General features: G+C 43.5%; 1 protein-coding gene across 2 annotated transcripts; it reads left to right on the top strand.

The window, feature by feature from the left end:
• Positions 1–26575, top strand: MSRB2 (methionine sulfoxide reductase B2). Of its 2 annotated transcripts, XM_017867440.1 has the most exons (5): positions 1–201; positions 8571–8671; positions 14569–14645; positions 24928–25075; positions 26356–26575. In XM_017867440.1, exons 1-5 carry the CDS (start codon positions 84–86, stop codon positions 26458–26460), a joined length of 549 nt encoding a protein of 182 aa, XP_017722929.1. In that variant the 5' UTR covers positions 1–83; the 3' UTR covers positions 26461–26575. The 2 variants fall into 2 exon arrangements, with proteins under 2 accessions (XP_017722929.1, XP_017722928.1); XM_017867439.1 differs by lacking the exons at positions 24928–25075; positions 26356–26575 and adding an exon at positions 23593–23875.
• Positions 26576–27603: the final 1028 nt, after the last annotated feature.

The following is a 27603-nucleotide window of genomic DNA, read 5'->3' as shown; positions in this document are numbered from 1 at the left end:
AGGGGCAGAGACGGGCAGAGACGGGCACAGACGGGCAGAGACGGGCAGAGGGCAGAGGGCGGAGCGGCGCCGGAGCGGGCGTCATGGCGCGGCTCCTCTGGTTGTTCCGAGGCCTGACCCTCGGAGCTGCGCCTCGGCGGGCGGTGCGGGGCCGAGCGGGCGGCGGCGAGCTCTGCACTGGGCCGGTACTGGGGGAGGCAGGTAGGACGCGGGTCCCGCAGGCCCCACCGCTGCCTACGGCTTTCGGCGTCATTTCACCCGCTGCACCCGGGAGCCTAAGGCCGGTCCAGGCCGGGCGCTGCCCGGGCAGGCACCCCTGCCCCCCCGCCCCCCCCCGACCGGAGGGTCTGGGACAGCGGATTGTAAACTTGGTGGCGGCGGGGTGGGGACTGACCCCTGTGAGAATTCGAGGAAATGAACACATGAGCCCCCTAAATGTGCGCGTAATTTTTTTTTTCTCTTGGCGCGGAGAGTGGGGGCATAAGTAGGGCTCGGGGGCTGACCCCTAACCGGCAGTCCAGGCGAAGGCCCGCGGTCTGGGCTGCAGCAGCCCGGCCCGCGCGCCCCTGTGAAGGCCTCCAGTATGTTGCACTGCAGCCCTCTTCGTAGTTCCGCGGGCTTCCTTCCAGCATCTGAGAAGCAGGCAGTTCAGACTAGGGATTCCTGGGGTGTTTCCTGCCCTGCTGTCTTCCCATAAGTGTGTCTAAGAGCCAGGGAGCCTGGGTTGATCATTTGTTCCTTCTTTAAGGTGACAGCCATTGTTAATGACTGAGACAGAGACCAGGGCGGGCGCGCGCGCGCGCGGGCGCGCGCGCGAGAGAGTTAGAGTGTGCGTGTGTGTGTGTTTTCTGCTAAATGCCTTTGGATCTTGGATGTGGGTACCTGCACACTTCACCAAGCAGGAAGGAGTCACCTCGGGAGACCTGTGCCAGCTACCCCTGTATTTCAGGTCTATTTCTTAGTGCCCCAGGGGATTGGCTTCCTGGGTGGTTGCCAGACTGACCCACTCTGAATCCAATTTTATATATGTTCATTGAAGACATTCAGAGATACCCAACTGATGAAAATGTACCAACTCATTCTGGGCTCTTTTTAGCCCCTGAAGTTTTCAAACTGCAGTATTAAAAGAATACTTAACTAAAGAAAAGCGTTGGCGTTGTGAAATGTTAGCTGATCCAACATGACTTCCAGCTATGGCCTTTCTAACCACTGGTGTCTCTGGTCAGTCAGTCTGATGACCTTTGTGAGCCCACTGTATGCCAAGCATTGTTTTGCTGAGAACCACAGGTAATAGAAACAGATCACAGTTACGGACGAGCTCTCTATAACCCCTTGATACAGGATGGTGGTTATAGCGGTAACTACTTCATGGCTATAATTGCTGCTGTCAGAAGCAGCCTAATGAATTGCCCTGGGATCTGAAGTTCTCCACCAACATTAAAATTTGGCCAGATACCAGTAGGTAACAGGAGCTGTGTACCTTATCAGATATCCCTCCTGGGAATTTATTCGACGGAAATAGTTCAAAAGAAGAACAAGAAGATATATGCAAAGATGCTTTAAACACTAGTCTCTTATAAAATGGAAACTGGCTGTAACGCAAATCAGTTAAGAAATACTTACGTAAATCATAAAAATTAAATTCAACAAACTTTTAGGCAGTCATTAAAAATGATAAACAGGGAGTAGTTCTGTGGTGAAGGGGTTGGGCATGAATAGATGCAGATTTTGAGTCTTGGCTGTCTGTTACTTCCTGGCTCTGTGTCTGAGCTCAGGCTGCTATTGCAAAACACCGTGGACTGGGTGACTTAACCGACATTTTCTCACAGTTCTGGAGGCTGGGAAGTCCAAGACCAAGGTGGGAACGGACTTGGTTCCTGATGCAGATCTGCTTCCTGGCTTGCAGTTGACTGCCTTCTCACACTGCATTCATGTGACTGTCTCAGGAAGGACCACTAATGCCTCAAGGGAGCCTCACCTTTATGATCTAATCTAAAACTAATAACCTCCCAAGCCCCATCTCCAAATACCATCTCACTGGGAGTTAGGGCTTCAGCATATGGGAGTGGGGAGAGGAGCAGGGAGAACACATAACATTCAGTTTGTAACAATGTCTTTGGACATGTTTCTTGAATTTGGTAAGTTTAAACTTCAGATTTTTTTTCCTTCTATCAAATAAGGCTAATGATAATGGTAGGGTTGTTGTACAGAATAACTTTTTAATTAAATATTTTGTTACAATGTTTGACACTTAGCAGGCACACAATAAATGTTAGTTATGATTACATAAATAAGTGGAAAGGACAAAAACATAGCTACATTTAAGTTAAATCGTGGGCTTGGGGAGTGTTGAGAGAGAGAGAAATTGGGAGGGGGGAAATGAGAAGATACTGAAATGACAGTATTTTTCTCCAGTGCTGCAATTTCTCATATGCTCAGAGTGATTTTTTTTTTTTTTTTTTTTTTTTTTTTTTTTTTTTTTCCAGGTTAACAAACAGCAAACCGAAAAAGGAAAGTAAGAACTATTCTGGAGCAAAAAATCTGTTGCTTCGGGAAAATATTCTTTCTAGAGATAACTATGCTAGGAAACCATCCTGGGCATAGGGTTAAAATAGTCCAGGCACTGTGATGGGAGAGACTAGTTCTGCAGATCAGAATGGGCTGGGGATTATTTTAATACCAGTTTCTGATGAGTTCCATTAGATTCACCACATTATTTATTGAAATTAAGTGGGCTTATGTGTGACAATTGGCAGTATAGCAACTGTGGCCAGGAAAGTTAGCAAAACCTGAAGAAGGCACCCAGTAGGTAACGATAGGACCAATAGTGGATTTCCTTAGGGATGAAAAAGTTGAGGCCCACCCCGTGGAACTTCTGGCCAACAAGATATATGACCTGTGCAAATCACAGCACACAGAGAGAAGGGAACTCCAAAGAATTTGAGTTTATTAAGGCATAATTCAAAGTAAAGTTGTGTAGCTATCTCATGCAATAGCAGCAACCAATAAATGTTTTCATAGTGAAGATAGCAAGAGAATGTAGAGGGAATCTGGAAAATGTGTAGCCCCCAAAGGATGAGCACATGGTGCAGAGGACAGAAAATACCTGCACACACACACAAAAGGACACAACGAGTGTGGAAACCTCTCTCTAGCCATGGTGGCCAGAAGACTTGACTCATTCCCAAGTGAGAGAACTCGTTGTGTATCTAATGCACACGTGCCTAAATTGCTGTTTGATAAAACTGCTCAGAATTTACTCATACTGCAATTTTTATTTAAACTTTGGTTGTTTTCTAAAACCCCAGTATGTTCATTTGCTAGGGATGCCATAACAAAATACCACAGGCTGGGCAACTTAAACGATGGAATTTATTTTCATATGGTTCTGGAGGCTGGAAGTCCAAGACCAAGACTTGTCCTGAGATTTGTCCCGAGACCTCTTTCCTTAGCTTGGGGACAGCCACCTTCTTGCTGTGTCCTTAGGTGGCCTTTTCCCTGCTGTCCCTTCCTCTTATGAGGACACCAGTCTTATTGGACCAGGTCCCCCTCTTAATGGCCTTATTTTAACATGATTGCCCTTTAAAGGCCCTGTCTCTAAATGCAGTCACATTTTAAAGTACTGGGGATTAGGACTTCAACATATGAATTTGGAAGTTGGGGGGCAGGGAATGTCATAATTCAGCTCTTAACATCCAGGTCAAAGAAACCTCTTAAAGTGATACAGCACACATATATCCTGACCTGGGTGTACCCAACTGAGCGTTTGTCATTGCGCTATCAAAGCAAAGTCTGTGTGCCCTTGACTGAGCCTTCTAGGCTGGCAAATCTGCAGCTAAATGTTGCATAATTGGTGCTTGAACAAGAACTAGTCTAAACATTATTGCCTACCCACTAAAGCTTTCACACACATTACAAATAGTGTAAAAGGTCCACGTTGATAAGGATTAAAAGAACCATTAAAAATGTTCTTTCATATTGTACTTAGATGAAGGCTTAATTCTTTCAGTTAGCAATTTAAATACTAGTTATATATTTTAAACTTAAAAAGAAAACATTACAGCGTGGCACTGTGTCATGAACCTGTAGTCTCAGCTACTTGGGAGGCTGAGGAAGTAAAATCACTTGAGCCCGGGTGTTCAAGGCTGTAGTGTGCTTTGATCATGCATATGAATAGTCATTGTGCTCCATTCTGGGCAATACAGTGACACCCGGTCTCTTTAAAAAATTAGGGCAGAGGGAGAAGGTGGTGTCTGAAGATAGTCAGTCTCTAATAGGTGTAACAAAATATAGAGGTGTGGGAGAGGGAGCTGGGAACCCAGACAAACTCAAGCCTTAGGTTCAAAGCGAAGGAGGTACCTGCTTTAAAACAGGTACTTGAGAGTCCCACTCTCAAATTCATGAGAGTCCCACTGACTTTTAGCCCTTCTCTAATTCCCACTTTCCAGTGTCAGCTACTATATTGTACTGCCTGTTGAGTCACATTAAGGACAGTGCTTCCAGGAGACAATAGGGTTTTTTCTAAGCCCATTCCACTTCCTCCCTGAAAGGAGATAGGAAGATAAAGCCAGCTTCACAGACTGTAAATTCCAACCTTAGTACCTAAAGTTGGTCCTCTTACCTATCCACAGGAAAAATGCAAGATCTTTGCCACAGCCAAGAAGAGGGTGTTTTATCATGATGCTGTTTACTCCTTTCCTTGACAAATGTCAGTGATAGCCAGAGATTAGGTCTCACAAATTCCCCCACAGGACCAGAGTTTAAATATGGGAGGAGGAACCCAGGACATTCACTCTTACTAGCAAAGCCTGTTCTTGCTATTTTTAGTGCTTCTGGCTAAAGCATTCCCTTTTTTCATCATTTGGGGTGGCCAAAAAGAGATAGGATCCTGAACAGAAGTGGCAAAAAAACAGACAGGAGGAGGCTTGTATTAGTTTGTTTTCAAAGTGCTATAAAGAAATACCAGAGACTGGGTAATTTATGAAGGAAAGAAGTTTAATTGGCTCACGGTTCCACAGGCTGTATGGGAAGCATGGCTGGGGAGGCCTCAGGAAACTTACAATCATGGTATAAAGTGAAGAGGAAGCAAGCACATCTCACATGGTCAGAGCAGGAGGAAGAGAGAGAGGGGGAGGTGAACTTTTAAACAACCAGATCTCTCAATAACTCACTATCACGAGAACAGCACCAAAGGGCCCCCATGATTTAATCACCTCTCATCAGGCCCCACCTCCAACACTGAGGATTACAATTTCACATGAGATTTGTATGGGGACACAGAGCCAAACCATATCAGAGGCAGTCACTTGTTCCATTGTGACAAGATGGAAAAAGGGTAGATGTAGGTATTGTTAAGTGTGATGGTTTGGTAGCAAGAAGGTTTGTAGCTTTTGATTTTGCAAAAGTGGAATCTGTTGAGAGGAAGGGGAGATGTAGTAGAGACCATGGTTTGAGGAGAATGGAAAAGGTTTTTTTTTTTTTTTTTAATTTCAATAGGTTTTTGGGGAACACGTGGTGTTTCGTTACATGAATAAGTTATTTCTGTAATGGTTATTTATCAGATTTTGGTGTATTCATCACCTGAGCAGTGTACATGGTACCCAATGTGTACTCTTTTATTCCCCGTCCCCCCTCACATCCTTTCCCTTCTGAGTCCCCAAATTCTATTGTATCATTCTTACGCCTTTGCATCCTCATAGCTCAGCTCCCACTTATAAATGAGAATGTACAATATTTGGTTTTTCATTCCTGACTTACTTCACTTAGAATAATAGTCTCCAATTCCATCCAGGTTGCTGTGAATGCCATTATTTTGAGTGGTATTCCTTGGTATATATATACCATCATTTCTTCATCCACTAGTTGATTGATGGGCATTTGTGTTGGCTCCATATTTTTGCAATTGCAAATTGTGCTACTATAAATGTGTGTGCAAGTATATTTTTTCATATAATGACTTATTTTCCTCTGGGTAGATACCCAGTAGTGGGATTGCTGGATTAAATGGTAGTTCTACTTTTAGTTCTTTAAGGAATCTCAACACTGTTTTCCGTAGTGGTTGTACTAGTTTACATTTCTGAGAGTGGAAAAGGTTTAAAACACCCATTGCAAAGAAATGGGAAGAGAGCTGACTGGGGAAAGATAATACTCACCATGGTTCACTGAAACCCCAGTGAGATGAGTAACTTTGAGTTTATAAGGACAACTCTCTCCCCCGGTGGGGGAGATAGTTTTTTAAAACTAAGCTTTTCTATTTTGGAATAATTTTAGATTTATAGACAATTTATAAAAATAGTGCAGAGTTCTCAAAACCCCTCACCCAGGTCCCCCTGGTTATCTACTGACACCATCATAGTACATTTGTCCAAACTGTCTCTGTCTTTCCTTGTTTTTCATGACCTTGACAGTTTTGAGGAGTACTGGTGGGGTTCCTTGTAGAATGCCCCTCAGTCTGGGATTGTTTGATGTTTCTCCTCACAATTAAACTGGGATTATGGGCTATTGGGAAAAATCTCATGGAGATGGAGTTTCTTTCTAGATTCATGTGCTCTTCCCCATCTCTCCCCCCAACACTGAGACACACACACACAAACATACACTCACGCACTCACACTTACTTATTTATATTTCTCTTGCTAAACCATTTGACAGTTACAGACATCATGACACTTTACTGCTAAATATTTCAGCACGTTTCCTAAGACCAAAGATGTTTTCCTACAAAACCGCAAGACGGTTTTCCTCTCAGGAAATTGAGCATCCTTGTCTAATACATAGTTGATATTCAAATTTTCCACCATATACCAACAATGTATTTTATAGCTCTTATTTTTTTTTCTGGGATCTAGAATTTAATAAAGGGTCACACATTGGTTTCAGTTGTGGAGAGTCCTTGCTTTCCACAGGAAAGTGAAAATTTCTCTCAATTTTCACTTATGTGATTGTTTCTTCATGAAACACAGATTGAATGTTTTCAGCAGGAAAACTTTACTGGTGATGTTGTGTCCTTTCCAGAGCATCACACCAGGAAGACAAAATGTCACCTGTCCCGCTGTTGGTGATGCTAGCTTAGCCTACTTGGTTAAAGTAGTGGCATTTTTCTTCTTTGTAATTAATAAACTCTGGGGTTGTATTTTGGGAAGATGTGACTATTCTGTTCCCCAGCAGTCAAAAGGGGTTTTGGAATCCTCTGATGATTTTTACAAAATGGTGATTTAAAAAATTCTATAATTCCTTCTTCATTTATTACTTGACATTCTGCAGGATAACTCTGAAGGCCATTGAGCAATAGTAATTATCACATAAATACATTTTGTTTTGTCCCCAAAGTGTCAAATACCCCAAAAATCACGTGTTAACTGAGGTATATTCCATAGGAATTTCAGATATATATTTCCATAGTAAAAAGAAACCCCTGTAGTCTTATAAACAGTATATTTAATAAAAGATACCTCCTAGGGGAGCCCTTGTGTAAAATAATAACAGTAATAAAAGAAAGAAAAAAACTTTTAATATATTAAATAGTTTAAAAACCTTTTAGCAAAATGTAAGCAATCAGCTATATGCATCACTGGAAATGCAGTATTGTTCGGTATTATAAACTGGAGAGAAGATAAGTCTTTTCTTGCCAAAGGACAATTTAGGACTTTTTTTGTAACCTAAAATGAATTTCAACTGTAACTTCTGACATGTTTGATATATAGATGCTGGCATCACGGGCATTTAACATTTCATCTTCAGTGCCATAGTCAGATTACTAACCCTTTGGGCCTCTGTTTCTCATCTGTAAACTGAAGAGTTGGACACATTACAAAATCCTTTCCAATTCTTAATGTTGGATGATTAAAAACATTTATTATAGGAGTTGGACTTCCTACTCCCTTTGGCTAAAGAGAGTATTGCTCTAGTTACTTGGTTTATGCTCATGTGAATAAATGTAGTAATATAGATGCCAAGGCGAGTAGGAAAGAGGAAAACAAAATATGGACAAAAACCATGAAGCATCATAATAGATTATTGTAGGTCTGTTTCCCTTTCAGGACTATATGCTATGGGAGTTTCTTCTTTTGTTCCATGCAAGAAGATTTTTAAAATAGAGACCTCCCTTGACAAAGAAAATCAGAGCTATCCTTATAAACCAGCAAGGGAGAAGAGTTTAATAACCGACTAGCTCACGGTTCTTTTCTGTCCAATGCCTCAACTACTTCCGGCTAGATCCCGACAGCAACTGCTCCTCTGAAAGTCATCAGAGAAGAGAGGATCAGTTTCTACCCTTAGGTACCTGAAGGGAATGTATTCCGCATTCTTTCATATTTCAGCTGCCTCTTTCACTTCTATGCCCCAGGAGGACTAGAAAACTGGCTCTCTACTTCTTATTAATTTCTTATTAAATTAAATAGTCAATGAAGGCATTAGCCTTCTGGTCCCCATGAAGAATAAACTCGTGGGAGAGAGAGAAAGGGACTGGATTATTCTGCTGGGTGACAGTGCACTTAGGGAAAAAAGCCGAGGAAGAAAAGTCTATCAGGTGTTTTTGTTTTAATTTTTAAAACTCCTGTTTAACAATACAGGGTCTCTTGCAACGTGTGAGCTGCCTCTTGCCAAGAGTGAGTGGCAAAAGAAACTAACCCCAGAGCAGTTCTACGTCACGAGAGAAAAGGGAACAGAACCGGTAAGCTGAACTGGTTTACAGTTTTCTGATTGCGTGTGTTGGCAGTGAGGGGGCAGTTGGAATAGGTCCAGCTATGAAATCCAACTGCCCAGCAACACTCCTTTTCCATTGTCCCCTTCTCGGAGTGTTGATATCCATCAAGTAGAAACCTGAAACTTTTCCCTGGACACATCATCTCTATTCTGACCCCTAAATAACCTTCCTGTCATTTCAATTCTGTGCACCGCTATCACCTCCCCTTGGGGCCAAGTCACTGTCACCTTCTCTGTGCATGGCCATTCTTGCTCCAGCCAACCCATTCTCTGTACTGCAGCCAAAGAGTTCTTTGGAAAACACAAATCTGACCATATCACTCCCCAGCTCAAAACCTTCGGTGGCTGCCCAGTGCTTTCAAGGAAAAAGAAAAGTATGAGATGACTAATAAGGTCCTAACGGCCCCTGGCTCCCACCCCATCCTCAAATCCAGCCATCTTCCCTCTTGACCCGGTACTTTGGCCACACCACCCTTGAGCTCTTACACACCCTGGGCTCCCTTGTCTCTTAGGGCCTTTGCACCCAACATTCCTTCTTCTCTCCCATCATCCCTCCCCATACCCTCCACCCATTCATTCAGACTTACCTTGTAGCTCTCAGCCCAAATCTCACTTTCTCTGGGAAACCTTCTCTTAGCCCCCAGCTAGGCTTGCTTCTAGCAGAACTCTTCCTTCATAGCATTTGCCATCGCTGCTATAACCCCTGGCACCTAACGTGGTGGCTGGCCATAGTAGGCATCCAATAAATCAACTTTTGTGAATGTTGAATGACTGCCAGGTAAGAGGTGCAAACATTATTTAAACTGCATTCGGCAATCTCAGCTTTCATTCATTTTCTGAGAAAACAACCCTCAGTGGTTCCTCATTATAACATCACTTTTTACAGCACTGCATTTATCTGTGTGTCTGTGTGTGTGTGTGTACAAGTTTCTGGGGTACATGAGAAAATTTGTCACACATATATAATGCATAGTAATTGAGTCAGGGTATTCAGGGTGTCTGTCACCCGAATACAATGCATTTTTGTTAAGTGTCATCCACCTGCTCTGCTGTCAGACACTCAGCATATTCCTTTTCTCTTACTGTATGTTTGTGGCCTTTAAGCCACTTCTCTTCATCCTCCCCCTACCCTCTGCTCACCCTTCCCAGGCTCTGTTATCCATTTTTCCACTCGCTACCTCCATGTGTTCAAATTCTTTAGCTCTCACATATAAATGAGAGCACAGTGCCGCATTTCTTAACCAGTGTTCTTAGACCCAAATATAGCTGCTGGAATGTAGCTTTTCTGAATTGAACTTTGTTATTAGATATTTTTACTAGTGAAGCAGATCCCACAGAGTGGACCCCAGCCCTGTGGCTTCAAGCATAGTAGAGTATGAATGTTTTTTCCTTTGTCACCACCTGCAAAACTCATGTCACTACCCACATGCACTGCCATTGTAATCACGGTGTCACCCTCAGTTTCTCCAGTGCTAAAGTCATCAGAAGGACCAGCACATCCCAATAGAGTCTCCTGAAATGCTGGTATTTTTGAAAACTTCCTGTAGGTGGGATTTTACTAAAGCCCTCGTTGGGAAAGAGACTACATTAGCCATTTGTGTAGATTGCACAAGGGAACCACATGATACTCTGTGAGCAGTTGTATGTATTCCCAGAGTATTCTAAGCCAACCCTAATTCTCAGGTGCAGAGCCAGGCAGGGCTTGGTACGTAGAGAGAACCTAGAGATGAGCTGCCAGATGTTTAGGAAAATAAATCTGTGGCTTCTCAAACAGATGGTGCAATATACTCTCTGTATTTGGCCATTTGACAAAATGAGCATCATTCATTATTTTAACTAATGTTATAAATCCCTTTCCATGGATCCATTTCCATGTTTAACTTTTTAGAATATTGCAGAAATGGAAGCCTTCATTAGCTTTGTTCACCTAAGAGAAGATAAATAAAACACTGAAGGTGTCTCTTTGGTGACTCTAAATTAAAATTTAGTCCTGCATGTTTTTTCTTGGGCAACAGTAATATGCTAGCACTCTGCTAGACCAATGAATAAATTTACAGGCTGGCTGAGCAATAACTGAAAGTCAAGTATCAATAGAAGGGAGGTTTTGTGCAGGTCATTCTCTGTCTACTCTCCAGATCCACTCTCCACAGGATTCCCCTGCTCTGAGCTCTAGGAAGAGTGAGCAGTTCCTCTTCCCTGCAGCTATTGATTCAGTTTAGCAGTGGGAGACACCAGTGAGATCTAAAGGTGGGATGGAGAAATCACTAGGGCTCAGCATTCTCTCTGTAGGGCTGCAGGTTGGCAGTGGCTATGTTCCTGTATTGCAGGCGGCAGCTCTTGCAGGCAGCCCTCCCCTGCAGGTGCAGCCTCACCAGGTTCTGGCCACTCCCTCTTCCTCTGTCCCACAGGCCTAGTGGAGGCCATGGCTTCTCAAAGTCATTAGCCTAGGATGCTTTGCCCTCACTAGTGGATTTCCACTGGCCCTGTCTGCACCTTTGTAAACAGTCCTGTGTGAAGTTATCCGCAGTCATCCCTCTTGAGTGTGTCACCTGTTTCCAGCAGGTGTGTTGTATTGACAAGATGGAATGGCAAACTGCCGTTGGTCCAGCAGACCTTGCAATCCCAGGGGAATCTGGAACGTCATTCTCTCTCTGACCCTGGCCCCTCCCTGTGCAGCCAAGCATTTCAGTTCTCTCTTCTAAGTATTCTTGAATCTCTTTCTTTTATTTCCACTGCTCTGCCTGAGCAGGAGCACACTCCAGGCCTGCATGTGTGAGGGACATTGGATTGCTCTCTGCCTTTGGTGGCATCTTGCCCCATTCCAGCTCCTTCTTTACCTGAATGTCAAGTGATCTTTCTAAAAACCAACTCCAATCAGGCGTCCACCCAGTTTACAAGTTTCCAGTAGCTTCACATTTCCAGTAGGACACAGTTTAAGCTCTTTGTCACAATCTAACCAACCCCAGCTGGCCTGGTCTCACCCACCTTCCGGCATCATCTCTCTCCATCCTCCTCTTTGCCCTCTTCTCTCATGTGGGCCCTGCCCAAGGTGTTCTGCCTGCCAGAAATACTCTTCCATTTCCTCATTCAAAAGTCAGCTTAGTGTTGGCATTTTTCTATAATAAATAACAATCAGTTGTGCAATTTAGAATAATAATAAAAGGTTAAGAAATAAAAAGACTCCCCCCCACCATCTCAGATAATATCTGATACAGACAGCCTTTGTGGAAACTCCCTTCATAGTGAAGGGTACAGCGCTACCCGAACTCCATGCCATCTCTATCATAGCTGTATATGAATTGTCAGGTATAAATTGTCAGCTCACGTGTGTCTTCCTCCCACTTAAGTAGCAAATTCTTTGAGTGCAGAAACTGTTTTGCTGCCCACCTCTGCAACATTAGCACCCAGCTCAACCTGGGTTTATATTAGATTATTAGGTAAATACTAGAAATGAGATAGAAGCTGAGTTTAACCCTAAATAAGTTACAGGACTTGTATAAAATTGGAGAGGGAGGGCACATCAGGAAGCTAGGCAAGGAGAGAGTGGGTAGATGTCTGGCTGAATATTCCTTTTCATTGATTTCTTTTTTCCTTGAAATGGTGTTTTGCTCTTGTTGCCCAGGCTGGAGTGCAATGGTACGATCTTGACTCACTGCAACCTCCGCCTCCTGGGTTCAAACAATTCTGCCTCAGCCTCCTGAGTAGCTGGGATTACAGGTGCCTGCCACTATACCCGGCTAATATTTTGTATTTTTAGTAGAGATGGGGTTTCACCATGTTGGCCAGGCTGCTCTTGAACTCCTGACCTCAGGTGATCCACCCGCTTCGGCCTCCCAAAGTGCTGGGATTACGGGCGTGAGCCACTGCACCTGGCCTTCACTGATTTTTTAATTTTTATTTTGCTTACTGTGATAGCAGTTATCTGTCGCTTCCTCTGTCCAGCTGCCCCCCTGCGATAACTAAATTATGTTTTGAGTCTTCCCAGGCTGTCTGGATCCTATGAAAAGGCTTTCCTAGACCAGCCTTGGAACTGGCAGTCCTGTTTTGCATGCATGCATCTTCAGCCCAGGCGGGAAGGATGGGAAACTTCCTCTTCTTTTTTTTTTTTTTTTGAGATGGAGTCTCGCTCTGTCACCCAGGCTAGAGTGCAGTGGCACAATCTCAGCTCACTGCAACCTCTGCTTCCCAGGTTCAAGCAATTCTTCTGCCTCTGCCTCCCGAATATCTGGGATTACAGGCATGTGCCACCACATCTGGCTAATTTTTGTGTTTTTAGTAGAGATGGGGTTTCACCATGTTGGCCAGGCTGGTCTTGAACTCCTGACTTCAGGTAATCCACCTACCTCGGCCCCCCAAAGTGCTGGGATTACAGGCATGAGCTACCACACCAGGCCAACTTCCTCTTCTTTACAGCTGCCAACTAGTGCCAGTGTTGGGAGCAGGCATTTGAGGGGACTGGCCATAAAGGACCAGCTCACTGCCATTCGGATTTCTGCAGCTAAGTTTAGGGTTTTAAAGAAGGAAAACATCGAAGTGTGCCCAGATGGTAGGCTCAGTAGGTTAATTTGAAATTGTCTGTTATGCAGCTCACTGAAAATGTGCTGTTAAACTACCCCAGGGAATTTGGATGTTTGACCTGTGAATTTTTTGAGTTGGGAAGCCTGGAGGGGTCTGAAGATTTCCTGAGTCAGCTTTGTCACTTGATGAGCTGTTCTGTATTTTGGCTTTCCTCTGGCCCATAGGAGGGGATAGTGCCTGCTGCCAGGCCCTGTGATAGTGGATCTTCATAGTCAGCTTGTGCAAGGGTTGATTTTTCTTTAATTTTCTTTGACAGAGGAGATGACAAAAGAAATTGGGCAAAAATGGTCTTTAAAAAAAAGTCATCAGCCGGGTGCAGTGGCTCATAGCAAGTGCCTGTAATCCCAGCACTTTGGGAGGCTGAGGCATGCAGATCACTCGAGGTCAGGAGTTCGAGACCAGCCTGGTTAACACGGTGAAACCCCGTGAAAGTACAAAAATTAGCTAGGCGTGGTGGCATGCACCTGTAGTCCCAGCTATTCGGGAGGCTGAGACAGGAGAATCACCTGAACCCGGGAGGCGGAGGTTCCAGTGAGCTGAGATCGTGCCATTGTACTCCAGCCTGGGCAACAGAGGGAGACTTCATTTCAAAAAAAAAAAAAAAAATTAAGTTTGAGAAATAACATTAAAAAAAAAATTGACTTGGCTCATTCATTGACTTGTCTCCTGTTCTCCTCTCAGAATACCTCTGAAAACTTGCAAACCCTGTAACTCACAATGAACGTAGTAATTTCATCTAAGTAGTAATCTGGGTTGGTGGGGGGAGAATCTAGCTCATTATTTAACATTTATTAAGTACACCATGACCCAAACATTATGTGAAGCATATTAAAGGCAAAATCCCTGATCTCACTGAACTATGCTTTTTATGTATTTATATTCTGTCTTTAACTGGAGATTTCAAAGTATGTTAGACAGTGGACTAGATTCCTGTTGTATTAACTCTTTTAAAAGGGAGAACGAAATCTCACACAATCACAGAGGACAAGACTCTGTTCTCTTGCTTTTTCACCGACTTTGATGCTCTTGGATGAAAAGTCCTGTATGAATACAAAGATTATCAATGTCATAATTTGAATATTGGGTGCAATAAAGCCCCGGCTGTAAATACATCTGCAGCCTGCTTCATTGGGTGCATTATAATTTTCTCTCTGGCGTTATTTGCACTTCGTCAAATTAGTACAGAAATTCCTTGATTTGGGGACTTACCCAGGATTTAAATCTGCTGTATCATCTCCTGCCAGTAGTATGAGAAATCTGAACGTGACATATCTAATTTACTTTCAGCCTTTCAGTGGGATCTACCTGAATAACAAGGAAGCAGGAATGTATCATTGCGTGTGCTGCGATAGTCCACTCTTCAGGTAAGGTAAAGAATTGAGAGCTACGGAAGGAGAGCAAACCTCCAGGTTCTTACTGCTCTGTTTCATTTGAGATCTTGGATAAATAAATACCCATAATACCCATTTTGTTTTTTAAATTGCCCTTCTCATTTTGCATTGTTGCTGTAAGGAGCGCTATTCATATGAGATACTTGCCTGTCTTGACTTTTATTTCTAGCATTTAGAGCCATTAACAAGACTTCTTAGCTTATATTCTTCCTTCCTCTATCCTCAAGAAATAGCAAGGAAATAAAACTTGGTGGGCACCTTATGATGAAACTATTAGAGTTTTTTTTTAGAGGGAAAGTATTTAAAGAAATCTAAACCGTGATTATATTTGCTGGGCCATGTGATTAAAACTCTCTCTCTCCCAGGGAAAATGGGTTTATAATTTAATTTAGGAAATGTAGAATTTTATGAGGATAGATTCCCCACAATGCTTGACAGTAGTGAATACCATACCCTCTTCTATATAGCTAAAAGTAAATTTAATTGTCCCTTGATTTCAAAGCCTCTTTTAAGTCAATCAGGATCTGAAATCTCTCAACAAAGGCTTTTTTGTTTAGACATGCAGGAAACAGTCTTAAAAAAAAGTAGATTCGATGGAGAAGAAAGGAAAATATCTTTGAAGTCCTATTTTTCAGAACTTCAAAGATGTTTTCCTTTCTTTTGCATCAACCCTAAATTAGTTTAGAATAAAATATAAATCAAGCCGCTCTGTGCATCACCCATTAGGCAGTGCTTCCTTCTGTCCTCTGGGCTTTGAGCAGTCTGGGCCTTCCTGCCCGACTGGCTGCTAATGTGGGCTGCGTTAGGAAGCCGGACCCGCCTGCAAGGATGAGGAGCGATTAGCATCAATTTTCCTCCATGCTCACAGATGGGCAGGCCTTTGCCCAGACGCATTCACATTGGCATGGGGGAAACTAGAAGGAGGTTAATTTTGACACAATAAAATGTGGGACTCAGGTTTCTGAGACAATAGTTATTTCTTGACGTTTGGTTCTGTTAAAGAGGAGAGGTAGGGCTTTGAGATGGCCCATGAACTTTAAGCCATAGAACCATGCTGCCAGCGTGTCAAAGTCTCCCTTGTTACTGCAGGCACCAGGCAGTGCTCTGTCTCCCTCTTCACACTGTGAATACAGAAGATAAATCATCCTTGCAAGAGCATTCTCCTAAATCATAGTCTTCACTCTTCCCCTTCCTTGATGTTCCGGTTTCTGCATCTGAAAAAGAAGGGGCCTTCTTCCCTTCCTTTCACCTTGCAGACTTAGTTGTAGTGTCAGAATACTGGAACCAGGAGGGTCCTGAGTCCAGAGCACAAACCTCTGTCCAGTAGAACTTCCTGTGGTGATGGAGATGTCTGTATCTAGCCATGTGGTAGCTGCTCATCACATATGCTTGTTAAGCACTCAAGATGTGGCTAGCATGGCTGAGAAGCTGACTTTTTCAATTTAATTTTAATTAATTTAAACTTAAATTTAATTTTAATTAATTTAAACTTAGAAGGTCACATGTGGCCAGAGGCTACTATATTAGCACAATGCTAGTTCAAATTAAGGAAGTTAAGTGACCAACCCCAGGTCCTAGAGGTTGTGAAACAGCCAAGACTAATAGGAAAACCAGCCGATTCTCCAAAAGCCCACTGACCAAGTGGCCAGTTTAAGGGACTATCAATTCATCAACCTTATTTGTTTTTGTGTAACCATTTAGTTTCAGTTGAAAAGTTTCCATTTTGCATTCTTAAAGACGTCTGAGTTTGTTTCTGTTCCTCTTTCTTGTTACTGCTACTGCAGCTGAAGGAAATAATATATTCCTGAAGATTATTTATGTTTCAGAATATACTATTCTTAAAGATGCACTCATTTATGGGAGAGGCAGTAGAATGTTTAAGATTGCCAAGGTATATATCCTGGCTCCATTGCTGTGTGACCTGGAGCAAATTTCTTAACCTTTCTGTGTCTGATTTCCTCACCTGTAAAATGAAGATGATAGTAACTAATTCATAAGGTTGCTGGGAGGATGATCTGAGTCATGAGTTAATACATGGAAAAGCATAGAGCAATGCCTGCCATGCCTGACTCACTGACTCAGGCCAGGCAGTTGATGCAAGTTAGTAATGATTTTTTTTTTTTTTTTTGAGATGGAGTCTCGCTCTGTCGTCCAGGCTGGAGTACAGTGGCGTGATCTCGGCTCACTACAACCTCGGCCTCCCAGGTTCAAGCGATTCCCCTGCCTCCTGAGTGGCTGGGATTACAGGCGTGTGCCACCACGCCCAGCTAGTTTTTTGTATTATTAGTAGAGATGGGGTTTCACCATGTTAGCCAGGATGGCCTCCATCTCCTGATCTCAGGTGATCCGCCCGCTTTCACCTCCCATAATGCTGGGATTACAGGCGTGGGCCCCCGCACCCGGCCATAATGACGTGTTCTTAAGCAATAGACCCCTCTTAGGGCTGTATACATGAATGTGCTTTTGATCCTGAGGAATTCTGGAAGATATATTCTAATTAATGAGAATATACAAATGCAGACTATATTCCTGAGCCTTCTTCCTGTTCAAGAGGAGTTTTAGAAATATATTCTTGTTTTGCCTTTCATTTTCCTTCTCTTTCTGTCTCTGGTCTCCAGTTTCTATAGTAGGAAGCAGAGGTACAGAGAGAAAAAAAAATCCTTCAAATGCTTGTGTAGAATGAAAGTGAAGGGAAAGTTGGTCAACCAAAACTAAGTAGTTCTTTTTACAAGTAAATGCAGCGCCCGCTCCTTTGAGCTGGCTGCTCCAGCTCGGCTGCTTCCTGCCTGGGACCCCCTTCGTGCTGTGCTGGCCTCCTGGGATCTGCTCAGCCCCACTAATGCTAATTGAAATTCCACTTATTTTTGGATCCCAGATTTATCCTGAAACCTCCTCTGATAGCACACACTGTGGGTTTTTTTTTTTTTTTAATCTCCTTCAAATTCCTATTAATCAGTATCATACAATTTAGGACCTAATTATTCTCCTATTGGTTCAAGTATTTTATTTAGTTAAGGAGAGAAACTTGATTAGCTCTCAAGCCCCTTGGCCATCTTATCCTTCTTGGACAAGCCTCATGGAAGTTGCTACGGGTTGAATTTTGTCTCCCAAAAAGACATGTTGAAGTCTTAATCTCTGGAAGCTGGGAATGTGACCTTATTTGGAAATAGGGTGGCTGCAGGTATAATGTTTAGATAAGATCATATTGGAGTGGGGTGAGCCCTAGTTCCAAAATCACTGCTGTCCTTCTAAGAAGAGAAGCCGTCCAGACAGAGAGGAAACAGCCATGTGAAAATGAAGGCAGAGATTGGTGATCCGCAGCTATAAACCAAAGATTGCCTACCTTAGAAGGTAGGAAGAGGCAAGGAAGGATTCCCTAGACGCTTCAGAGCCCTGCGGACACCTTGACTTTGGACTTTTATCCTCTAGATTGTGAGAGAGTCCCACCCATTTTGTGGTATTTTGTTGTAGCCACCTTGGAAACAAATACTTAGATGCTCCGTAAGTACTTCTTGATGGGTTGATTAATAATATCCGTCCTGCTGCTTGGAAGCCATAGCAGTGTTGGGACTATCAGAAGCTGTGGTTATGGGCTGGGCATGGTGGCTCACGCCTGTAATCCCAGCACTTTGGGAGGCCAAGGTGGGTGGATCACTGGAGGTCAGGAATTCGAGACCAGCCTGACCAGTATAGTGAAATACTGGCTCTTCTAAAAATACAAAAATTAGCTGGGCGTGGTAGCACACGCCTGTAATCCCAGCTACTAGGGAGGCTGAGGCAGGAGAAGAACTTGAACCCAGGAGGTGGAGGTTTCATTGAGCCACTATACTCCAGCCTAAGTGACAGAGTGAGACTCCATCTCAAAAAAAAAAAAAAAAAAAAAAAAGCAGCTGTGATTATGAAATCACTGTGGAAATGTGAGGGAAGTGGCTGCAACTTCTTGAGCACTTACATGCCAGACACTGGGCTCCACCCTCCAATAAGGAGCTATTAAAACCCCCATTTAACAGATGTGAAAACTGAGGCTTAAAGAATTTAACTAACTTGCTCAAGGTCACTTATCTAGTAAGCGATAGTGCAGAGATTTGGGTTCCACTGGAGCCTGTACAGTGTACTCTTCTTGAGAGTGGAAAGCACCCCAGCAATGAAGAAGCCCTCTGGGCATGTGGCAGGTGCCATGCCCAGGCTCTTCATGTGCATCATTTCATCAGACCTCTTGGCAGCTCCCTGTAGTGTTATTATTATTCTCATTTCATGTGAGGAAACTGAGAGTTAGGAAGATGAAATAACTTGTCCAGGGTTCCGCAGCTTGTAGGTAGCCAGCCAAAATATGAACCCACAGTTTTGGACTCCAGAGCCCACATTCTTCACTGGCTGAGCTTCCATTAAGCCACGTGGGCAGCACCGTTGACATAGGTGCCATCGCCTTCTGGTGCCAGCTTTCTGAATTACAGGTGTAAGTTTCTCAGAAGACATAACCAGTCTCTGATGGTGATCCCGGCCAGTGTAACTCATGAGTTCCCTTTCCAGAGCCTTGTTGCCAGCCTCATCTGCCAGACTTACCGTCATTCTCCTCATCATCCTATAGTTGTTGGAATGAGTTTGGTGCACAGTTTTTGAGAGCTTCTGCCTCTCCAAATCAGAGACCTTTAATCAAAGGTATCTGGGTCAAGAACACTTTCCAGAATGTGGTGCCACACTCCTAGGGACTCCAGACTCTCATTTCGCTAACTTGGAATGAAGTGACATTGTCCCCCACTGCCACTTCCTTTCCTCCTTCTCTTCTTCCTTCTCCCTTTCTTCTTCCACATAAGCCTATTGGGAAAGTGTTTATTAAAATCTACTGTGGGATCACATATTTCACGATCATAAATCTTCTTAAAATAAGAGGAAACAGAGCCTGATACTAGTTCACCTTTTACGTAACGTCCGGATGTCTTATGCACCATGGGTAACCAAGTAATATTGTTGAAAACGCTTTGTGTGCCCCATTCCCTCGAAGGAATAGAAATTCTTCTAAGAGGTTAAGGCTGTCAGTTATCACCGAGTGCCTGTGCTGTTGGTTTGGGAACTGTAGAACTTCCAGAAGTCAAGGAAAACCAAAGCAAATAAAATGAAACAAAGTAAAACTCCCTTAGAATATATGATTCAGAATGGTTTTAGTTCTTCAAGGGCAAACGTTACAATCTGCTAATCACTTAAATATGTATATTGGAATTTCTGATTGGCTTTAATATTTCGGATCCCAGTCTTAACTTATATACGTTAAGCCTCTCATATTACTTGGTAAAATCTCCAGATTCTGCTAATTGTATCAATAAAGGTTTATTGTTTCCCATAAAATGCTTTAATGAGTTTTTATTAGTCTTAGGTTCATTTATTTAAAAAATTTTGTTGTAGTCATAATTCTCCATCAAAATTCATTTAATGATCACTAGTTTATATATAATGTTGAAGATGGAAAGACTGGGATTAAAAGATACTTAATGATGTTTTTCCCTGAGCAGAGTGGTCAGATGAATGTTTTCGAACCCTTGGAAGAGGATTGCAAAGAACCTGACCTGAATATGCAAACACTTCTAGTTGGACCCACAACTGCTCACATTTCATAGATTTCTGGTATTAATAATTAAAAAATTAAAAAATAGCTACCGACTTATGTGCCATGTGTCAGGTACTATGCTAAGCATACATACAGAAAGTGAGGTGATAATGCCATTGCTATTGTTAGCTTTAAAAAAATCATACAATCTATAAATGTAGAAAAGGAGACTTTATTTCTTCTAAAGGGTTACAGTCTTCAGGGTGGCCATCCCACAGGCTGGAAAGCGAACTCCAAGCCAAGAGCAGATGCAGGCACTTGGAAGGGGGAGCTCCTGGGGTAGGAGCTTTATGCTGAAGGGGTTGGCTAAATATACTTATTTAACAGATCACAGGAGGGGCTATGAAAATTCGTGAAGATGGTCCTGACATACGCATATTGAACAGACATGCATGTAACATATGACCTGTTTATTTGGGGGTAGAAACTTAACATTTAAATGTATTACAATTAGACCCTGTACATCAAAAGTCTTTCAGGATATGAAGGCCCGCAAGTGCACAGCCTCTGAAAACCATCCAGAACCAGTTCATGGTCTTTTAATCAGGAGAAAGTTACTAAAATCAGTCTCTTGTGCAATCAAAGCTGTAGTTATGGCTGGTGGAACAGAGGGTCTCAGCTAGTCAGTGTCTGATGGTAGATGAGCTGCAATTGCTTCAACACTGCTTATTTCAAGGCCAGTGATTGTTTAGTTGCTAGAGAAAAAGAAAACCCTTGTGGCAGTTATAACAGAGTTGATTCTTTAAGTGTAGGGGTGTGTGACTTCACCCTCGCCTGGCATGGCCTTAGGTCCTGTTTATAATGTGGTATATTATTGCCACAAAGAGTCTGTTCTGCCAGTCTTGTGATCTCTATTTAAACATTAGTGCTGGTCATTTGTTGTGTCTAAACCATGAGAGGGAGGGGGTATAACGAGGTGTGTCTGACCTCCTGTCCCATCATGACTGGAAACTCGGTTTAAAGGTTTTTCTGGAGTCCCCTTGGTTAAGAAGGGCTCTATTTAGTCAGTAGGTAGCTTAGAACTTTTTTTTAGTTTATACTTATCTATAGATTAGGACGCTGAGTCTTCAAAAAATTAAATGACTTGCCAAGGTGATACAGATGTAACAGACAGATCCCAGATTCACACCCAAATCTTTCAGAAATCAAAGCCTTTCCTCCAAATGGCTATACTTGTGGTTCTCAAAGCCTAGTCTGAGGACCCCAGAAATTCCTGGGGGGGAGTTTTCTAGGGGCTTTTCCAACCACACTTGAGGCCACTTGAGGCCACATCCTCTTATACCTCAATCAAAACAACATAGCAACAGACTGAATCCAGAGGAAGATTCAGTTCTTTTTTTAAGCCAGACGTTAAAGAGCCTTGCAAAATTGTAAAACAGTCCACCTCTTCTCATGAAACGTTTGTTTCATTTTGAAAAGTATAATTATTTGTCATAAATATATGTTATGTTAACATGTAATAAATTTATTTCAGATTGAGCATCTCTACACTGAAAATTCAAAATCTGAAATGCACTCAAATCTGAAACTTTTTTATTTTTTGAGACGAGTCTCGCTCTGTTGCCTGATCTCCACTCACTGCAACCACCGCTTCGTAGGGTCAAGTTATTCTCCTGCCTCAGCCTCCCGAGTAGCTAGGACTACAAGCATGCACCACCATGCCCAGCTAGTTTTTCTATTTTTAGTAGAGAGGGGGTTTCACCATGTTGGCGAGGCTGGTCTCAAACTCCTGAGCTCGGCCGGGCGCGGTGGATCACGCCTGTAATCCCAGCACTCTGCCGCCGAGGCGGGCAGATCATGAGGTCAGGAGATCGAGACCATCCTGGCTAACACGGTGAAACCCCGTCTCTACTAAAAAATACAAAAAATTAGCCAGGTGTAGTGGCGGGCGCCTGTAGTCCCAGCTACTCAGGAGGCTGAGGCAGGAAAATGGCGTGAACCTGGGAGGCGGAGCTTGCAGTGAGCCGAGATTATGCCACTGCACTCCAGCCTGGGCGACAGAGCGAGACTCCATCTCAAAAAAAAAAAAAAAAAAAATAAAAAAAAAAAAAGCACAACAAAAAAAAAACACTCCTGAGCTCAAATGATCCACCCGCTTCCACCTCCCAAAAAGCTGGGATTATAGGTGTAAGCCACCATGCCCAGCAAAATCCGAAACTTTTTGAGAACCAACATTAGACTCAAAGGAAATGCTCATTGGAGTATTTCAGATTAAGGATGCCTAACCATCAAGTAAAATGCAAAATCCAAAAATATCTGAAATCCAAAACACTTTTCTGGTCCTAAGCATTTCAGATAAGGGACACTCAACCTATATTAAAAAAAAAAATTAATGCACGTTTTTAAATTCTCAGTTATAAATTATAACTTGTTAAATGTTGGCATATGAAACTTATAGACAAAAGCTCTCAGCAATCCCTATTATTTTGGGGACACAGAGGGGACGTGAGGGGTGCTGACACCAAAATGTTTGAGAATTGCTGCATTATACAGTTGTTTCTGTGGGAGTTTGTGCTGTCAGCTAGGCTTCCTTCTGTGGGTGGCAAGTCACCCAGGTGCCGAGGCAAGAGACTGAGGGCACGAGCTGTTCCAGTATAATAAAATATATAAAATAAGTATAGTTATACTAGATATAGATAATAGATATGATTATATATGAATGTCATTAATCATTAGTTTGTAGCAATTACTCTTCATTCCAATGTTACAATAATCCTTGCTCTACAATCATAACCTAGGAGCAACCAGGTCATACAGAGATAGGAGCTGAGGGGACATAATGAGAAGTGACCAGAAGACAAGCGTGCGAGCCTTCTGTTATGCCCGGGCAGGGCCACCAGAGGGCTCCTTGGTCTAGCGGTAATGCCAGCATCTGGGAAGACGCCAGTAGCCAAGCGGACCGTGGTCCAGCGGGAGCGTCAGTGTCAAGGAAAAACACCCACTACTTAGCAGATGGGGAAAGGGAGTCTCCCTCTCCCCGGGGAGTTTAGAGNAAGGAAAAACACCCACTACTTAGCAGATGGGGAAAGGGAGTCTCCCTCTCCCCGGGGGAGTTTAGAGAAGACTCTACTCCTCCACCTCTTGTGGAGGGTCTGACATCAGTCAGGCCCGCCCGCAGTTATCCGGAGGCCTGTCTCCCTGTGATGCTGTGCTTCAGTGGTCACACTCCTAGTCCGCCTTCATGTTCCATCCTGTACACCTGGCTCTGCCTTTTAGATAGCAGTAGCAAATTAGTGAAAGTACTAAAAGTCTCTGATATGCAGAAATAATGGCGTAAGCTGTCTCTCTCTCTCTCTCCTCTCTTTCTCTCTGCCTTAGCTGCCAGGCAGGGAAGGGCTCCCTGTCCAGTGGACACATGACCTACGTGACCTTACCTATCATTGGAGATGGCTCACACTCCTTACCCTGCCCCTTTGTCTTGTATCCAATAAATATGAGTGCAGCCTGGCATTCGGGGCCACTACCGGTCTCTGCGTCTTGGTGGTGGTGGTCCCCCAGGCCCAGCTGCCTTTTCTTTTATCTCTTTGTCTTGTGTGTTTATTCCTACAATCTCTCATCTCCGCACATGGGGAGAAAAACCCACTGACCCTGTGGGGCTGGACCCTACATCCTTCTGTGTTCATAGTCTAGGGATTTGATTCTTTACCACTTTTCCTTCTTAGATTAGTTTGTTTTGTTTGTTTGTTTGTTTTTTGGCTGGGTCTAACATTCAGTTCTTCTCTTTATTCCTTAGAGAGAGCCATTTCTTTGCCACAGCAATTTTTGAAGTCTATTTTCCCAGTGCCATTTAAGGGAGCTTATCCATCAGAGCACTTAGAGGGTGGGTCTTTGGTCGGTGGATTTACCTGCTGTCCTTCTTCTCCTTGTGGCAGCATCATGAGTCCCTGGGAGACTTCTGGAGGGCTAGGTTTCACTGCAGTTATTGATGCCAGGTACCCAGGCATATTAATTAATAATAATCATTATCATCATCACAGCAAGAATTCAGGGCACTTACCATGTGCTCAGCCCTGTGCTAAGCTTTGTATCACACTTCACAGAGTTCCCCTCAGATCCTCAAAACAGCCCTGTAGTGTAGATATTATTCCCATTTGCTAGGTGAGCAAACTGAAGCTTCAAGAGCTGTGGTTTCACACAGCTAAGAAGTTGCCAGAGGCAGCTTTTGAATCCCTGGTCAGGCTTCTGTGTTTAGATAACCTGAAATTCCTGTTGCTAAGCATGACTTTCTCATCAGACCTTACACTTCCATGTTGCACTAAGATGACGATGACTTCCTCCGACCATTAGTATTTCGTTTTGATTCCTCCTTTTTTTGACATTTTCAACACATGGGTTTGATCTGTGTTACCTAATATGCAACACAGTTCACAAAGCACCATGTGTTTTTAGATCCTTGTTGGACATCCAGAAAGAAGGCTTTAGCATCAAAGGATCAAGAAGTCCTTTCACTTCGAGAGGCAATGGCTTTGATAGTGAAGGTGCAGTGAGGACGATTCCCCGGGGACTGACTGTCACATAACCGGGTGTGGGATCTGGCAGAGGAGAGTGGAAACACATCCTGTTCCCTGGAACAATGCGTTGGGGCATGAAACCCTCTTGGCATGTTAATGACAGTGTCATTAGCAGCTGTAGTATCGTTTATGCCTTCCACAGTTCTGAGAAAAAGTACTGCTCCGGAACTGGGTGGCCTTCATTTTCCGAGGCCCATGGTACGTCTGGCTCTGATGAAAGCCACACAGGGATCCTGAGACGTCTGGACACCTCGTTAGGATCAGCTCGCACAGAGGTCGTCTGCAAGCAGGTGAGATTTCTTATTTTGTTTTACTTTCCCTGATGCTGCCCCAAGTGCCACAAACAGCTCTCTTGGTCTTGGCAAATCTGGTGTCCTTTTCTAGTGGTACTTTTGTCTTCAGAACACATGGGATTCCCTTTTTGTTTTGTGTTGTTTTGAGACAGAGTCTCGCTCTGTTTTCCAGGCTGCAGTGCAGTGGCACGATCTCAGCTCACTGCAGCCTCTACCTCCTGAGTTCAAGTGCCTCAGCCTCCCAAGTAGTTGGGATTACAGGTGCCTGCCACCACACCCAGTAAATTTTTGTATTTTCAGTAGAGACGGGGTTTTGCCATATTGGCCAGGCTGGTCTCAAACTCCTGACCTCAAGTGATCCACCTGCCTCGGCCTCCCAAAGTGCTGGGATTACAGACCTGGGCCACCGCACCCAGCCCAGAACACATGGGGTTTCTACACATGTCAGTAATGATCACTCTCTCCCTTCTGGGCACTGCAAAAAAGAGAAAAGGCTTCTCCAGCTTCTCTCTAATGTGGCTTTTCCTGGTTCTAGCCTTCCACAGAGATGAGAACAGAGGTAGGATCTTCACCTTCTTTTGAGCAGGGATAAGGAGCAGGAAGCCCTTATCCTGCAATAGTGGCTGGCATCTCATCTTTGACTTACCCAGTGTGGCTGGCACCTCCATCTCCCCAACCTCCTTTTGCACCCTGCAGCATGTCACTGGCCTGCAGAGCAATGCTGCGGGTGACGTCAGCATCTGTGCCTTCTGTGAGCCCAGTAGGAGAGAGTGGCTTAAATCCGGATCACAAATTCATTTTGATATCCTTAGCTGCTCACGTTTTCTGACTCATGGGTTTTGTAAAACACTAGAGGCAAGCTGATTAAGATAGCATGGTTTTGCCTTAAGTGATAAATAATAATAATACACTGGGTACTACAATATTATTCAGTACTTACCCAGAAATTATGTTAATGCTTTGCGTGCAATATATCAATTAATTGTCCCCACCGCTCTCTTATGTAGGTATGATAATTATCCCTATTTTTAGATGAGTAACTCTAAAGGCCCAAATTTAATAACTTGCTCACATCCTATTGATAAAGTAAAACTATTTACCGTGACTGTGTTCTGCTTTCTTTCATTTCTTAATTGAATTCGGATGCAATAGACTTTTTCTCCTAATACAGATGTCAGACTCCGGAGTGGAGTGATTTTGGGGGGGTTCGTCTGTCTGGTTTTACATAAAGAGCTTTGTTTGCATTTGGAGATGACAGAGGCTTCTGTCCTTTGCAGTGTGAAGCTCATCTAGGTCACGTGTTTCCTGATGGACCTGGGCCCAATGGTCAGAGGTTTTGCATCAACAGTGTGGCTCTGAAGTTCAAACCAAGGAAACACTGACCATCTTCAAGAGTCCTGTTCCCTTGCCACCCCTTCATGTGCACTCTCAGTTTCCATAATTCACTTGAATGACTTGCTTTGTTTGCAATAAAACTGGCCTGAGTTTGCTGCTGTCTCCAGCGAGTCACTGCTTCTCTTAATTGACTTACCTGGAATCAACTTAATCCTGCATGTTAGGCTGTTCTTGTGTTGCTATAAAGAAGTACCTGATCAGGATCTGGGAGAATTTGGAAAAGAAAAAAAAAAAAAAAAAAAAAAAAACTAGAAAAAGAAACAAAATTAAAAAGAAAAAAAAAGAGAAATAACTGAGATTGGGTAACTTATAAAGAAAAGAGGTTTAATTGACTCACGGTTCTGCAGGGTGTACAGAAAGCATGATGCCGGCATCTGCTCAGATTCTGGGGAGACCTGAGGGAGCTTTTACTCATGGCAGAAGCTGAAGGGGGAGCCGGCATCTCACATGGCAGAGCAGGAGCAAGACAGAGTGGTAGGGAGGTGCCACGTACTTTTAAACAGCCAGATCTCTCAAGAACTCACTCACTGTCACCAGGACAGCATCAAGCCACGAGGGACCTGTTGGGAGCAAGCCCCCCCAAAACTGGCCATAAATAAATATCTGCAGCAATGTAACATGTCCATAATGGCCATAACGCCCAAGCTGGAAGGTTGTGGGTTTACGGGAATGAGGGCAAGGAACACCTGGCCCTCCCTGGGCGGAAGACCGCTAAAGGCATTGTTAAGTCACAAACAATTAGCATGAGCAATCTGTGTCTTAAGGTCATGTTCCTGCTGTAATTAATTTGGCCCATCCCTTCATTTCCCTTAAGGGATACTTTTAGTTAATTTAATATCTATAGAAACAATGCTAATGACTGGTTTGCTGTTAATAAATATGTGGGTAAATCTCTGTTTGGGGCTGTCAGCTCTGAAGGCTGTGAGACCCCTGATTTCCCACTTCACACCTCTATATTTCTGTGTGTGTGTCTTTAATTCCTCTAGCACCACTGGGTTAGGGTCTCCCTGACTGAGCTGGTCTCGGTAGGGATCCACCCTCATGAGCCAATTACCTCCCACCAGCGCCCAATTCCAGCACTAGGAATTATACTTCAACATGAGATTTGGAGAGGGGAAACATCCAAACCG

Source organism: Rhinopithecus bieti, unplaced genomic scaffold (genome assembly GCF_001698545.2).
Source record: "Rhinopithecus bieti isolate Rb0 unplaced genomic scaffold, ASM169854v2 scaffold_3041, whole genome shotgun sequence".
NCBI classification, from domain to species: Eukaryota; Metazoa; Chordata; class Mammalia; order Primates; family Cercopithecidae; genus Rhinopithecus; species Rhinopithecus bieti.
This window is presented reverse-complemented; position numbering and strand designations above follow the sequence as displayed.

Excerpts from the sequence above, each read along its gene's own strand:
- MSRB2 (XM_017867439.1), top strand. The coding sequence starts at position 84 with ATGGCGCGGCTCCTCTGGTTGTTCCGAGGCCTGACCCTCGGAGCTGCG. Across the intron at positions 8,672-14,568 it reads GAGAAAAGGGAACAGAACCG|CCTTTCAGTGGGATCTACCT; the intron begins GTAAGCTGAACT and ends ATTTACTTTCAG. Across the intron at positions 14,646-23,592 it reads TGCGATAGTCCACTCTTCAG|CTGCCAGGCAGGGAAGGGCT; the intron begins GTAAGGTAAAGA and ends TCTCTGCCTTAG.